At 33.3% G+C, this 16,305-nt stretch overlaps 1 protein-coding gene across 3 annotated transcripts in view; it reads left to right on the plus strand.

Annotated features, from left to right (window-relative positions):
- The window catches only part of DNAH8 (dynein axonemal heavy chain 8), a 125,778-nt gene that overhangs the window by 90,896 nt on the left and 18,577 nt on the right, over positions 1-16,305 (plus strand). For all 3 annotated transcript variants that reach the window (XM_051783440.1, XM_051783439.1, XM_051783442.1), the window contains 13 exons: positions 730-867; positions 1,194-1,321; positions 2,072-2,243; positions 3,486-3,641; positions 4,913-5,068; positions 6,484-6,666; positions 7,135-7,240; positions 7,968-8,220; positions 8,322-8,512; positions 11,078-11,199; positions 13,266-13,384; positions 14,657-14,859; positions 15,787-15,860. In XM_051783440.1, coding sequence (XP_051639400.1) covers positions 730-867; positions 1,194-1,321; positions 2,072-2,243; positions 3,486-3,641; positions 4,913-5,068; positions 6,484-6,666; positions 7,135-7,240; positions 7,968-8,220; positions 8,322-8,512; positions 11,078-11,199; positions 13,266-13,384; positions 14,657-14,859; positions 15,787-15,860 — 2,001 coding nt within the window. The remainder of the gene's footprint in view (positions 1-729; positions 868-1,193; positions 1,322-2,071; positions 2,244-3,485; positions 3,642-4,912; positions 5,069-6,483; positions 6,667-7,134; positions 7,241-7,967; positions 8,221-8,321; positions 8,513-11,077; positions 11,200-13,265; positions 13,385-14,656; positions 14,860-15,786; positions 15,861-16,305) is intronic.

The following is a 16,305-nucleotide window of genomic DNA, read 5'->3' on the forward strand; positions in this document are numbered from 1 at the left end:
GTAAATTTTACTTTATTGTGGGTGTTCTTTTTCATGTTTATGAAACTCAAAGGCAGTGATTTTTGGTTCTAAACAAAGATTTTCCCCTAAATGTAGCACACTTTAAAAAAAAAAAGAGCAAAGCCTAAGTTGATTCCAAACATTTTGCACATTTTTGTCTCTGGTAGAAGAGTTATTTACAGAAGCAACAATAATACAGATGAATGATTCAAAAATAATTTCATTAATTTCTTGCATTTACTGTAAATATGACTTTAGGAGCAACGGGAAGATTCACTGTTTTAGGACTATTGTTTTATAGTGGTTCAAAGCAATATTGTTACATGATAAAGGACCAATCTCCTATTGTGATTGCTGGTCACTACAGAATGTACAAATAAAAAAGAAAATAAAACATAGAGTCAAGTAAGAAGACTGAGTGATTGTTCCTCTAGTCTAATCAATATATACAGATCTGAAACTTTGCCTTCTTAACCAGCTTCTTGAAATGTAAATTTTTCTAAAGGAATGTTGACAATATATAGTAGGAACTCTATTACTATTTAACAAAAAATCTTATCTGCAGTCCATATGTGATATAGTTTTCAGATTAAATGTTTTTGATATTTATATAAAAGTTACTTTGACATATTATTGTCTTATTATTACCAGCTAAGCAGGCTTAAATAGTTCATTGATTTATATTCACATCTTATATGATTGTTGTTTTAATATTTCTTCTCTTTGCAGGCTAATCTGGCAAAACAGGAAGGTCGCCTGAAAGTAGCTAATGCAGAAAAAGATAAGGCTCAGGCGGAATTAGATGAAAAGCAAGCTGAACTGGATAAAGTGCAGGCAAAGTTTGACGCAGCAATGAAGGAGAAAATGGTGAGATAAAAGTATTTTAGTCTTATGAAAAATACTTACATACAATACTGTCAGGATTTGCTGCAAACACACATTCACCAGCTACCTTGAATAGCATGGATGAGATTCAGGTATAAAAGTAAGAGATTTAAATCTATATTCTCTCCTATTCCCTTATTTCGGTGAATAGGAGCATGATACACAATAGATGCCCTTAAGAGTTCTCATGAATGAGTTTTAAATAAATAAAATAGCAATAATAAATATAAGAAGATGAAAAAATATAAAGTAACTCTAAAGTTTTGCATTTTATGATTAATTTATGTAGGACATTTTTTCAATTTTAGGACTTGGAGAATGATGCAGAAGCATGCAAAAGAAAGATGCAAGCAGCCTCTGCGCTTATAGATGGACTGAGTGGAGAGAAAGTTAGGTGGACTCAGCAAAGCAAGGAATTTAAGGCTCAGATTAAAAGGTATCAAATTCATTACAGAAAAAAAAAGAAAATACATGTAAAAATTGAAGTGCTAGTAAGCAATTTAGTAGCTTTAATGGTCGTACATAATTTTCTTCCTGGAAATCGTAATATAGCAACACAATCAAATGAACTATCCTGAAATCTGAATTTTCCTCCCATAAGTGAATACATGAGTGCTGAGTGCTTGTATTTCAGTTAAGAACAATACCTCTGATTTTGGAATTTACTTCCAAAGAGATTATTACTAGTGCTGTTATGTGCCTGTATAACAGCTGCTTCTTCAGCCCCCTAATACTGCACGTCATTCCAATGTCACTGGGGAAGTAAAACCTTCAGATAGGCTCAGCTTCTGTAGAACACTTATATCACCAAAAATTTCCTGTGGGGAAACTGGGCATTTCTGGTGAGGTCTACTTGTTTTAATAGAACTAGTTTTGTATCCTCGATAAATATTTTATTGCATATATATTGCATATATATTGTATATATGCATATATTGTATATATTTTTAAGAAATAAACAGTTTTCTTGCTTCAGTTATGAGAGAAGAAATAGTTGTCATCAGGGTTTTATTGTTTTGTGGTGTTTTCATATGATACCACTCTTAAGTTTTGCCACAAAAATACTTCGCAAACACAAAGAAACTGTTTGTTTGAAATCTTCTTATATTACAAAAGCTGGTTGTCTAAATCAATAGGAATTGAATTTGTAAATCACCTTTTAATTATGATTTTGTTCCTTTTCTAGACTTGTGGGAGATATACTGCTCTGCACAGGCTTTCTTTCATACTGTGGACCTTTTAATCAAGACTTCAGGAATCTTTTGCTTAAAGATTTATGGGAAGCAGAGTTGAAAGCTCATAAAATCCCCTTTTCTGAAGATTTGAACCTCATTTCTATGTTGGTAGATCAACCAACAGTAAGTTCTTGGTGCTTGGAGGGTTGAATTTCTATTAGCATATTCTGTAAGTGTTAGCAGAAATTATGCTTGCTTTGAGCAGAACTATAATCCCCAATATTCTCAATATTGCTGTGCTATGTAGTTCCAAATGCTCTTGGCAATTTTCACTAAACATTGGAGTGTTGAGCAATGGGTTAGATAGGTAAGAAAGTTATAAATAAGTGACGAATAAAATTAGACCATTCCCAGTAAGCACATTTTTGAGTACCTTATTTTGAGAGCCCATCACCACAGTTATACATATCTTGTTGTGGTTTAAGCCCAATCAGCATCTAAGTACCACTGGAAAATAAAATTGGAAAAAAAAGATAAACTTCTTGGGCTGAGATAAGATCAATTTAATAATTGAAAAAATATTTATCAATAATAATGTTGATACTACTACTAATAATAATAATGCAACCCAAGAGGAACAAGTGATGCACAGTAGAATTTCTCACCACCTGCTGACCAACACCCAGCCCATCCTCAAACCACAGTCAAGCCTCTTTCGGGTAATTCTCTCACTGAGCATGGCATTCTATGGCCTGTTTGGGTCAGCTGTCCTGGCCATGCTCCCTCCCAGTTTTTTGTGCACCTCCTTGCTAGTAAAACATGAGACACTGAAAAGTCCTTGACTTAGGGTAAGCTCTACTGAGCAGCAGCCAAAATATCAGTATTATCAACATTATTATCATACTAAATAAAAAAAAAAAATACAGCACTGTACCATCTAATAGGAAGAGATAGAACTCTGTCTCAGACAAAACCAGGATACTTCTAAAACAGTGGGTTTGGTTGCAATTTTAAAAAAGAGTGCATAAAGTCTTTTCATTTAATGTGAATGTATGAGAAATCAAACAGAGAGCAATACCAGAATCTTAAAGTTTCCTTCAGTAAATATTAATCCCCAAAAACTCTCTTAGCTTGGTTTTCTTTTAATTAATCCCAATGTTTAATTTGTCTGTCAAGCTGTCTTTTGACATCTTTACACTTTTAAAATATATTTTTAATGATTCTATGTAATTAAAAAGATTGATAAAAATAAATTCCTGGAAATATTTTTACATCTACATTATTAATTTTTCAGCAGGTTTAGATATGCATCCCCTTTGGCTTGATGTCCCTGTTCTTAGAACAGTTGTAATTGAAGGATAATTCCGGTGATATTTTATTCCAAACTACCTTTTTTAATTTTTTTTTTTTTACTTTGTTCTTTAGATTAGTGAGTGGAATCTTCAAGGACTACCTGGAGATCATCTCTCAATTCAGAATGGTATCATTGTCACTAAGGCATCTAGATACCCGCTTTTGGTAGACCCACAAACTCAAGGGAAAACATGGGTTAAAAATAAAGAACAGGATAATGAATTGCAGGTAAACAGAATTTCAAAGAAATAACGTGCTCTATTATAGTCCTTCAAACATTATTACTTTAGAGGAGGTTTGCATTTGAGTCAGTGTAATCTGAGATAACTTTAACATGTATGGAGACTGACAATTATGTAGATGCATCAGCAGGAAACTTGACAAGAGCTGTAAATCCCTCTCAAGGACTTGAAAAAGACCAAGACCATATAACTGGTACAAAATCTATCAAGAAGCATAAAAGAGAAGGAAGTAGCCTTTTGTTCAAAATTGGTGAGTATATTCCCTACACAAAAGAGGACAAAGATGTGATAAGTACAGGAAAAGAGTAAAATATGAAATCATTAAATGAGAGTAAATTGGGCAACTATTAGTAACATTACAGACAAAGGCAGGATAAGTTACAGCTCTGAAAATGTAAGCAAAGCAGTTAAACTGATGCAGTCCAGAAGATAGAACCTGAGAGGACGTTCATACCTGAAGTTATTGCTACAAAAAGAAATTGAGGACAACCAGCTGAAACCAAACCCAATAAAAATTTGCCTGTACTAACATTACTTCACAGCTCTTTTATAGCTTAATCCAACAGGGTAAAATGTGTGCTCATGAAGTATAATATAAAAAAGTTCATGTGTCACTATTTGCATCACAAATGAATTTTCCCAAGTGATATAGCATGAAGAAGGGAATCTGCATTTTAAAACCCTTAACCTAAATGTTACAAAACTCTTATATCCTGAATATCAATAAATTTTGGAGGATTTAGTATTAGTTAATTATATATAGTTTATTTATTCAGGTTTTATGAATCCCATTTCGTGAAATGTCAGTCTGGGTTCAAAATATTGTAACAGCAATTCATTTGTTAGACTGAATTCATATTTCCCGAAAGAATTTCTCAACACTTCAAAGCTAAAATCAGAAAATCTAGTCCTCAGGACATGGAACAGAAAATTAAAGGTTAGGTGTCTCTGATTTCAAAAATACACCTAACATCTTCAATATACAAAAAGCTGTACCAGTTTTATTTGGTACATTATTACTCTCACAATGAAGTTTTGAGGATTCGATTACAGCCAGCCTTTTAATGGTACTTTTCATTGTACACACAAGAAGTATTTCTGCATAAATTGCTGCATAGTCAACATTTATATTATTTTCTTTAAAATGCAACTAACAGAAACAACGGGAAAAGTTTCCATAGTTAGATCTGTGATTTTCATGTAAGACTTTCAGGAAATGTTTTTGCCCTTACACCAATTTATAATTTGCTTTTTGAGGTAACAACTCTGAATGACAAGTACTTCCGACAGCACCTAGAAGACAGTCTTTCACTGGGCCGATCACTCCTGATTGAAGATATAGAAGAAGAGTTGGATCCAGTCCTTGATAATGTATTAGAAAAGAATTTCATGAAATCTGGATCTGCATTTAAAGTTAGTAATCAAACAAAAGAAGTGGAATAGGTAGTTTTGTGACAAATGGTATTTTACCATTATTCCAAACCTCTGCTGAATCAGGTAAACTTTGTATTCAGTAAAGAATCAAACAGAACTAATAAAATACAGGAGACAGAGCCTCAGCTGTATAGTAAGTTGATGAGTCTAAAATTTGAGTTTAACTGCTAAAGTTATCACTGAAGATTCCAAACTGGAACCAATTATTTTTATCCTATTGAACGCGTGAAATATTTTCTCTTGATTTTCACACTTTAACAGAATTAATAGAATTGAAAAGATCTCTTCCTAATGGGAAGCACTGATTGTGGCAACTGCAAAAATCTTTAATCAATTTATTCCCAGCCTTGAAAAATCATGAATCTTTCTGACCATCAATAGATAAATAAATCACTCCCAAATCTTAAGAACAGATCCCTTTCAAACATTCTGAAATAAAATGAATGCACATGGTGTATTATTTCTAAATAATGTATTGTAATGTGTATGTGTGTATATATATATATGTATATAATGTACATATATGTATAATAATGTAATTTATTTTTATCAAATAATCTTAATTAAGTACCTGGGATATGAGAGAGAGGGTAGACCAGATTGCTGATAACAATGAAAGTAAATTGTTGCTATTTTTGTGCAGTAGTTTTATTTTGAATGTTAGTGCAAATATGCTGAAGGGAGTAGCTTGGTCCTACTCCTTTGTAAAGCAGTTATTTGAAGTGGCCTTGGAGGTTCATATGTTGGAGCCACCTATGTCCCCCCACCGCCCCATGGCAGTGGAATTGGAACTGTATGATCTTTTCCAACACTAACAATTCTATGATTCATATTATGATATACAGTAATCAGATTTCCTTGTGCACATGCAGCTTTTGAGTTAGACTGCCATTTTGGAATATCTTAACTCTGTAAAAATTTCTTTGGAAAACTCTGAATAAATTTTGAATTGCTTTGGAAAAATTCTTTGAGATCTGCTTAATCTTGATAAAGATAGAATTTATCTCCAATAATTTATGTTACATTGTTGGATCATGGAATTCCTCTTTTTTCTTGAACACAAGAGAATAATGATTTCTACAAGGGTCAGCAGTTTCCACCATCTTCATTCAAGGTGTAATTAGAAGCCCAAAGCCTAAACCACATGGTTCTGAAGCTGTTAATCAGAACCCACAGTGAAAGTAACCCCTATATTTAGCTAGAGGGGAATGCTGCATTTATAATATACTTTATGTTTGGTCATTGACTGATATTTTCCTGAAAAATTTGAATTGTAAAATAAAATTCCTCTCTTTGGCATTTCAAATAAGGTTAATTTTTTTTTCTTGTCGATATTACTGTGTGTAATGAAGCTCCTTTTCCTCTGTTTAATATTATTTGAACTTACTCCACAGGTGAGAGTTGGTGATAAGGAAGTAGATCTTATGAATTCATTTAGACTCTACATCACTACAAAGCTACCTAATCCTGCTTTCACGCCTGAAATTAATGCAAAAACATCAATTATTGATTTTACTGTTACAATGAAAGGACTTGAGAATCAGTTACTGAGAAGAGTAATACTTACTGAAAAACAGGTAAGTTAACAGTACACATAAACTATAGTGATGCTTAATTTATTCTTTTTTTTCACTCAACAGGTTTTGGTACGTAGGGAAGACAAAATGTTCAAATGGGTAAAAGATATCAGCCATTTTCTGAAATTTTATTCAGATTCGGTATAGACATTTCCAAATAACAAAAATACATCGGGAGGCTCTTCTACATATGACTGTCAGTATGACACAAACAATTAAGCACAAGTATTTCTCATGGATAAGATATGTCATAAGATACTGAATAAGCACTGCTTAAAAAAAAATGCTATTAAAGCAACATTTTAGATACCCAAACCAGAAAACTGCAAGTTTTGTGACCGTAACCAACTCTTCATCTGTATCTTCAATCACAATCCATGAACTTGAAAAATCAGAACTGAATTTTAAGTATCCCTCATAGTTGCAGTTCATAAAGTGTCATGCCATTTTCTTGGGTTTTAATAATAGGAATTAGAGGCAGAACGAATTAAACTCATGGAAGATGTAACTTCTAATAAGAGGAAGATGAAAGAACTGGAAGACAATCTTCTTTACAAACTAAGTGCAACCAAAGGTACTGTATCAAAGGATTATTCAGATTAGGCAGATTAAACTGATTCACACTAGAACCTTTCCATACAGAAATTGATTTATCCATCTAAGATACAATAAGAGAACATCCAGTGGTAGGAGAATGAGGGGTATGAGGGATTTAGTACTATAACATGCAGCTATATACAATTCTAGACACTTAAGTTTAACATCTAAACAAGTTTTGTGAAATAAATCCATTTCTGAGAGATTTCTACCCCTCAAATGACATAAGATATCTATCTGATCATGGGCAAACTCTTAACCCATTGAAAATGCAAAGTAAAATGGGTTAATTTAAAATGGTGTTGAAAGTCTTTCACAATACATTAGGAGCCTGAACATGATCCATTACTATCTCAGGTGGAAAAAGAATCTGGTAACAGTAAATTAATCAGTGACTGCTGGAGATGCATGAATACTGTTGAATGGCCATTTCCTTTAGGACCCTAGGTCTTCTTTACTTTGAGTGTACCAGTGAATAGACTTCAAAATAACTGAAGTACTATGTATGAGTATGTATTTTATGTATGTATTTTTAGCATTATATATCCTGTTTTATCTCAATTTTAAAACCTTTCTGTAATTCAGTAAATAATTTCTATTTGTTATTAATATTTCCTGTAATTTGGCCCTTTTTTTTTTATGTATATATGAAATGAAAAAATTATTATAAAAATGTCCTAAACATCCATTATTTTACTTTTTAGGTTCATTAGTAGATGATGAATCCTTAATTGGTGTTCTGCAAACAACTAAGCAAACAGCTGCTGAAATAGCTGAAAAGTTGTCTGTGGCAGCAGAAACTGAAGTGAAGATTAACACTGCGCAGGAGGAATATCGACCTGTTGCTACCCGTGGAAGCATTCTGTATTTTCTTCTTACAGCAATGAGCATGGTCAATAATATGTATCAAACTTCACTGGCTCAATTCTTGAAGCTATTTGATCAATCCATAGCCAAGTAGGAAGACACAGATTTTTCCTACTATACAGATGTTTGCCTTTCCAATGTATTTGCTGCTATTAACACAGCTTTCTCTGTGCTTTGTTTTCATGATTCAGATCTAAGAAGTCTCCTGTACCTCAGAAAAGAATCTCAAATATTATTGAACATCTTACCTTTGAAATTCACGCATATTCAGTTAGAGGCTTGCATGAAAACCACAAATTCCTCTTTACCCTCCTCCTGGCATTAAAAATTGATCTTGAGAGGGGACATGTGGAAAACAGAGAGTTCCAAACACTCATTAGAGGTAATTTTTAAAAGTTGTGTTATGTGTAGAGCTAATTCAACTTTTTTAATTTTTATGCCATTTCGAAGTATGATTTTTTTGACTATTTTGTTTCTCCCAGCAGTTCTGTGGAGCTGCCTCTGTCCTTACGCCTGCTGTGGTCCTGTAAAGATAGATGCAGTTCTCTGTCTCACTTCTACCTCTGCCATTTAACCAGCCTGTGTTCTATCCTGAGATCAAGATGATAGTTCTGGTTTTCTCCATCAACCTGTTTATTGTATATTTTTGTATTATATTTGTATCCCTATTTTTATAAATTAGGTGGTCCTTTTTGATCCTTTGCTTCTCTGCTTTGATAGAGCTGAATAAAGCTATCTCCTCAGTTGCCAGAATTGCTCCACATAAAGCTGAGGACGTGCTGCAAACAGTCTTTTATCAGTTTCAGTTTGAGCTTTCTCTGACTTTTGCCAACCACCTGACATTAACTTTTAGAGAACATAAAGTGTTTCTGTGGCCCAGCTGACAAGGTCTGCCTCCTCTGTACTCTATGGGTTTGTGCCTCTCCTGAAAAATCTGATCAGGATTGCTTATGTGGAGGTCCATATGAAACCTGTATGAATTTTACAGTGTTCAAATGAATCCTGCAAAGGTCTAATGTCAAAGTAGTGAACCCAGATTTGAAGATAATTATCTGTCTTTAAGCAATCAAATGGATAGGAAACAACCTTAAATTCACTTTCTGTTTTGCCTTTCAGTTTGTCGTAATGGTTTTATCCCTTGAGAACGGTATCCACCTACCAATTTACCACAGGTGTCAGGCATGCTTGGAAATTTTTTCAAAATTAACAGACTGCTTTAGTGAGGCATTAGGCAAGGAATCATATTTCTTGGCTTCTCAACTCATGGATTCTTCTTTTGCAGAGGAAAACATACCTTGGACATCTGAAGCAGAATGTGGTCACCTCTTTTTAACTGATGAGAATCTGTAATAAAAATACTTCTAGCAATTTTTGTCTAGAACATACGATTGCAGTTTCCTGCCAAGCTTTAGCAGAGGTGATTTGATAGTGAGAAATTTTTCTGGTGTATAAAATGACACCAAAATAGCACCACATTTTCTTTAATTATTCACATTATATTAAATAAGATTGGGAAGTAGGCAGACACCCAGCCAATTTGTCCTGGACTAGGTATCTTATGCAATGAATGAATTCTTCATTTTTCCTCTTTGGATGAACAGTTCTTTGTGCAAAATGAACATCATGTTACCAAACAGCAGCTGAAGAAAGGATTTATTTGGAAAATCAATCTCTATTCCTCTTCTTTCCATTTCTTTTCCAAGAGATTTCATTGCTTATTATCAGGGGATGTCTCAGTGAAATAAGCATTGCTATTTGAAATGAAAAGGTCTCTAAAACACATTGTTCAGTCAGTCTCAGGAGATTATCAACTTTAAGTCTTTCATTCTGCTAAAGTACATAAATTAAATTTCCTTCTATTTGCTGTGTTCCATCAAAGCTAATAACTAGACACTTCCAGAATATTCTAATGCTATAACTTGAAGGTAAATTTAAGTCAGCAAGACTAAAAAAGCAGATCCCCAAATTGTTATAGCAGTTAATAAAATGAATAATTCATCTTAGTTCTGGGGGGCACTGTAACACCATCCTCTAGTTTTTCCAAGAAGTAGCCTTAACTAATTTGTGGAGGACAGGGAAAGAGACAAGAAGAAAAAAATTATGATACAAAATTAAACATGATAAAAAGTTAAAAATTTGTCTGTTTAAAATTGGATTTCAGTCTTAATCCTAGAGGCATTCCTTTCTATTTCCTCTTCTTTGGCATATCGGAGGATGTAAAACATCCTCTACTGTCCTACTGGCTGTTCAGCTATTTAAAATAATTCGTACTGGTCTAGGATCGATTGATTCCATTACTCCAGACTTTTTCTTTTCTTGTTGTGCGTGGGGGTTTTTTTCCCAATGATCTCAAGAGAATACTTTGCTAATATCTATGATATTCTTTAGATATTATAGCTATGTATTTCATTAGAAAAGAGGTAGAAGTTTGCGGTTGAGAAGATAAGACTTTCACTTCAATTTCTTTTCTTTTTTAGGAATAGTGAGATAAAAAATAGGCTAAGGGAAGGTCTTCAGAGGAATATTTTTATCTTTCAAATAAATACAAAATTATCTCTAGCATATTTTCAGCACAAATGAAAAGAAACAGAGATTATTAAAATTTCCAATACTTGAAATACAATCAGTATCATAGTATAAACTTACAAGAACAAACTGTAGAGAACTTGTGATCTAAGATGAGAGCCTGAGAGAATGGGAGTTGTTCAGCTTGCCGAAGAAAAGCCTTAGAGGAGATCAAATAGTAGCCTTCTAACAACTATGAGAGGTCTATTAAGAAGACTGAATTATCCTTTGATATGAAATAAATGTTAATTACACAAGAGTACAATTAGTGTTCCAGAAAAAAAACTACTTAAGTCAGAAAACATAATTTAAAAAGAAATATCAAATATATCTTGACTCCTGGAATATCATGTGTACTTCATCAGAGTATTTTTATCCACAGGAGGTGCTGCTTTGGATCTACAGGCTTGCCCACCCAAACCATCCCGCTGGATTCTTGACATGATATGGCTAAACCTAGTGGAATTGAACAAACTTCCACAGTTTGAAGAAATTATGGATCAGGTGATATTTGCTAGTTATTGTTTTAATGTTAATAACCAGTTTCATCATCATAACTGTACTTCCAATTTTTTACATTTGGAATGTACCAGAGATGTAGTTAAAAACAAGGCCAGAGAGGATGCAGAGTAATGGCACAGGGATCAGCAATTAGGTAGCATGAGTGGGGGTATGTTTATTTGCTCTGCATTTGTTATCTGCTTTACTGTATTTTGTATTATAGTAATTGAGGTAGAAAGAGGAGAGAAGGAACAGGAGCAAATAACTAGCAAAAAAGGAAGGCAGTGAAAGAGAAATAAGTAGAAAGGATAAAAAGGTAGAGGTATCAAAGTGGCCCATAAAATTTATCTGAGTGTCATGTTCTAAGTTGCAATGTCTTCTGTCTTAAGTCTGGTATATTTTTCCAAGTAAATTGTTTGCTGCTTGTTCTTAAATACTCATTTCCATTCCAAGGTTAACATGTCATTCAGATACGCTGAGCTAGTTATAAACGTATTATTTATTTTACTGAGACATACATGAACTTATATGCACATAAGCTTATGACATGTTCAGTTTGGTACATTTATCTTCTTTTCAGTGTAGTTAAAACACTTCCTAAGCATTTCTTGTTCTGTAACTCCTAAGCACTCCTTGTTAATCAGGCTGATAGCCAGGACAGTAAGTTCTTGCTGTTACAGCATTGGTCAGCCAAGTCCATTTTGTGATAGCATTTCTTGCCCTGAAGAGTAGCAGAGATTTTAGCTAAATGGTTATCTGGAAATGATCCTGGCTGTTTCCCAGCTCTGTATCAAGGCAAGATCTAGATGCATACCAGCCCAATTCCTCCAGTCTTTGGTTTCTGGGGGTATCAAACTAGGATATTGAGTTAGGAGAAAGTTGGAGGAACTTTAGTTCGGTTGTTCACTCTGGGTTGTTAGGACACCAGAACCCTTTTCTAGAAAGGTCCTTTCACCAGGACTTTCCTAGAATTGTTGCAAACAAAATTTTAGTCTCCAAAATATTTAGGTGACCATGTTACCCCCAAAGGCCTCTGTTTTAAAGTAATTTTTTACCACTATCTTACATTTTTCATATAGTTGCAAGTTGAAAAGTTACACTTAGGTGATTTTAGTAATATATAGGGATGGAATATGGGAGGAAGCCAACTAGGATATCAATAAAAATGCAAATATGGAAATAATATTTTTAATAATTATTTGCATCCAGTAGATATGCTGTTCTATTTGACTTATCATATTAAATACAACTGTATCATTATTCATTTAGATAGAAAGAGAAAATTAGTTAAAGTAAGAAAAAAGAACCTGAGAATGGTATGCCCAGGTCTCAAAAGCTTGCATGTGCTTTTCTTTTTTTCTTGGTATTTTAATTTTTTTTCACCTTTAAAAAAAATAAGTCCTCCATTTGCAGAGGCCTGACTTAATTTAATATACACATCTTCTTTTTTAAACATTTATCAGTGCATTCCTTGTTCTCTTTCCAGTGATCTGAGAATACTGTAGTAGCTGACCCTTCTCAGTCACTTCATTATATGCTCAATTGCATTTTCACTATGTTCTGTCCACCGGTATCCACTGGTAGGTCATGGATGCTAAGAGGTGCCTAAAATTGTGATCATATTTGTGGTCAAATTTATTCTTTGTCAAGTCAAAAGCATACTAGAATCTGTTACTTTTAATTTGTGATTCTTGGCTGGCTGGACTGTACTGGGACAGATTTTACTGGTCCTCCTCATACTTTGTGACCAAAAGGAATGAATTAATCACAGTATGTTCCTCTTGTAGTATAGAACCTTCTGCTAATTATTGATTTTTCTCAAGTAGCTGCATGTGTTTGAGAAAGAAATCCATGGATAACTGATTGGCTGCATCTTAATACTGCCTGCATCTTAATACTAATTGTAATATTTTAATAGCAATTCATGTGGCATATGTCTTAAATGCTATAGACAATGTTACTTGTAATATATCCTAATATAATAACAACCTCTCATTAATAATACATTTACAAGGGGATTTTACTGCAGCTGAAATATATTCTTACGTGTGTTAATGTAATAAATTTAGGTAGCAAAAAATGATAAGGCATGGAAAAACTGGTTTGATAAAGATGCTCCTGAGGAAGAAATCATACCTGATGGATACAGTGATTCACTGGATACCTTTCGCAAGCTTTTACTCATCAGGTGAGTGTCTTCAGAAATTTTGGGAAATTACACAGTTGCATTATGTGTCTCAATCTATTGGTGTGCTATTACCATAACAGTGTAATTTTAATTATCTCTGGTTGACATTAAATATTATTTAATTCGCTCACATGAAATATGATTTCATTCACTTCAGAGCTATCCTCTGCCAACTAGAGTTATTTATAGAAAATATTTTTTATAGCTTTGCTTTTATGTCATGATAAATGGAAACTGGGAACCACATTGCAGCCTCCTGTGAGAAGCACATGGAAAAGTTGAGTCATTCAAATAGTTTTCAATTTAATTTCTTTTAAAATTAACTATTTTAAATAGCTTTAAACAAGTAATTTTAAAAAAAAGAAAGAAAGAAAGATTGTGAAAATGGTATTCCAAAGCCCCACGTGAAAAGTGTGCTATAAATTACTTCTTTTGCATTGTGTAAGATCTCTGTGGCAGAGCTTGGGATAAAATGGATTTCCACAAAGCAGCATTCAGCTGCCTTATGCATGAGATCATATCTTCCTACACTCATTGTATACTTTCCAAGTGCTGCAACAAATAAATCAGAAACACTACAAAAACCCCCAGGAACATTATTTACTATACCATGATTTGTTTTTGGAGGAGATTCAACCTGTGCAGTAAAAAAGGATAGAATCTGATGGAAATACCATATTGTTGTATGCTCCACACCCTAAAGGGGGAGGCAAGCACCTAAGTCTTAAGTATTTAAATAATAAGTTTATAAACTGAAGTTTTTTGAAGTCATATATTTTATCCAAAAGTAGTTGTTTGTTTGTTTTTTCCATAGGAAAAATACTCATCCCCAACACAAATGCAATGCAGTGCAAAAGATTTGAGTCTGTATCCTAAAAGACTAACAGACCTAATGAATCATTCTGCAGAATTTTACTAAAGGGCAAAACCAATCTCTTACATTTCCCTACTTGTGTTCTCAGATACAAAAATTCTGTTTAAAATGGAGACTGTCCCAACCTTATAAAGGTACCTAGAACAGAAAATTCCAATGCAAAATTGTAAGCAACTGAAAAGTCACAAGTAGAGGGAAGACTACCAGCTCTGTCTATTACAATATCTGTAAAGACAAACCTACAAACATATATATGAATGTGTGTATGTATATATACATATACATATATATGTATACTATGAAAAAAACCCCTCTAGTTGATAAAAATAGAATTTATAATTTAAGTCTGGTCTTTGCAATAGAAAGAGGCAGTGAATTTTTATCTTTGTAATTTCTAGGTCTTGGTGTCCAGATCGAACACTTTCCCAAGCCAGAAAATATATTGCAAGTTCCTTGGCTGAGAAATATACAGAGCCAGTTATTTTGAATTTAAGAAAAACTTGGGAAGAAAGTGACCCACGAACACCTCTCATCTGTTTTTTGTCTATGGGATCTGACCCAACTATGCAGATTGATTCCTTGTCTCGGAAGCTTAATTTGGGTATGAAAATAATTGTTCATTGTCATATATTAAGATACAGAGGGGTAATGTAAGTAATTTCAGTAATATTTTTTTCTGAGAGGTATTTCTTAAACTCTTTTGTACTCCTTTTTGTTCCTGAACTATCATCTTAGAGATAAATAATATTTTAAATAAAAGACGATATGCTGAGCATCATTCCGTGTGAAGTTGGACAGTAATGTTTTCAGCTCTATTTTTTTTATAAATTGTTATCATTCTTCCCAGTGACAATAACTTTTTAAATCCCTATCTGTCCAACAACTCATTTTTTAAAAAATTTTGTTAGGGTGACAATAGTATTTTCTTGTTTCAACTCTAAACTGCAGGTAATGTAAAAATCAGCAATCTGCTCACAAGATTACTTTGAAAAAAAAAATACCCACAAGATCTGCATTTGTATATTCTGGACTTCATGTTTATACTATATGGAAGTTTTAAAAAGTTGTGCATACAAACTGAGTTGGAAGTAGACAGATATATTCTTTATATTCGTCACATTAGTATGTTCACAAATGCAATTTTACAACTATGCATTGTGCTCATTTATGTGGCTTCATTATGTAAATGTTGAGAAAAATCTATGTTCATATTTCAAATGCTCTAGCATCATTAAAATTTGGCAAAAATTCACATTGACAATAGTAATATTAGTCACAGTTTTTCACCTCTGTAAATATTGTGGATGTATATTTCAATGTTATTTTACAAAATTTCAGTATTTAGAAAATTTATACATTATAACCTAATATGATGATGAAGGGATTCTACTTTTGTACGTATAAATTTTTGCATAAAATGTATTTAATTGTGATGTATTTGTATCACTGTTTTTTGGACTGAATTGGAATTCTTACTTTTTCTCAATAATGTAAATTCATTAATTTTATATTGTCAAATATGTTGTAGAATGTAGGACCATCTCTATGGGTCAAGGACAAGAAGTTCATGCACGCAAAATCATAGAGGTGTCAAAAGAACAGGTGGGGAAAAAACTCTTTAGCATGCAATCTCTTTAATATTTTCATCTTACTGTCAGGCATATCTCAGGGTGAAAACATCTTTTTAAATGCTGGAGTTGAAAAACATTCCCCTGGGGGATGTGTATGTGACAGTGAAGTCCAAGTCAATACTTCTGGCAACAGTGCTACTGAGCAGCATTTCAAAAGCAGTGCATTCCTTACTTATCACTATACTGTTATCCAAGGGTAAAATGACATTGAGTCCTAGTCCTATCCTGCACATCCCACCTCTTTACTGGAATATTTTTTTCATTATTTCCCCTCTCCTGTAAGAAATACCTAGATATTGCATAGCTTCTACTTGATAAAATGATGAGTGCACACAAAGTTTAAAGTTGTAGATACAGAAGGATATGCCTCCTCCTAATAATGCTTCATATTTTCCTCACACCTGTGCTAGTGAGAG

The sequence above is a fragment of the Manacus candei genome, unplaced genomic scaffold, assembly GCF_025592945.1.
Source record: "Manacus candei isolate 608988 ecotype Guabito, Panama unplaced genomic scaffold, ASM2559294v1 h1tg000017l, whole genome shotgun sequence".
Classification (NCBI taxonomy): Eukaryota; Metazoa; Chordata; class Aves; order Passeriformes; family Pipridae; genus Manacus; species Manacus candei.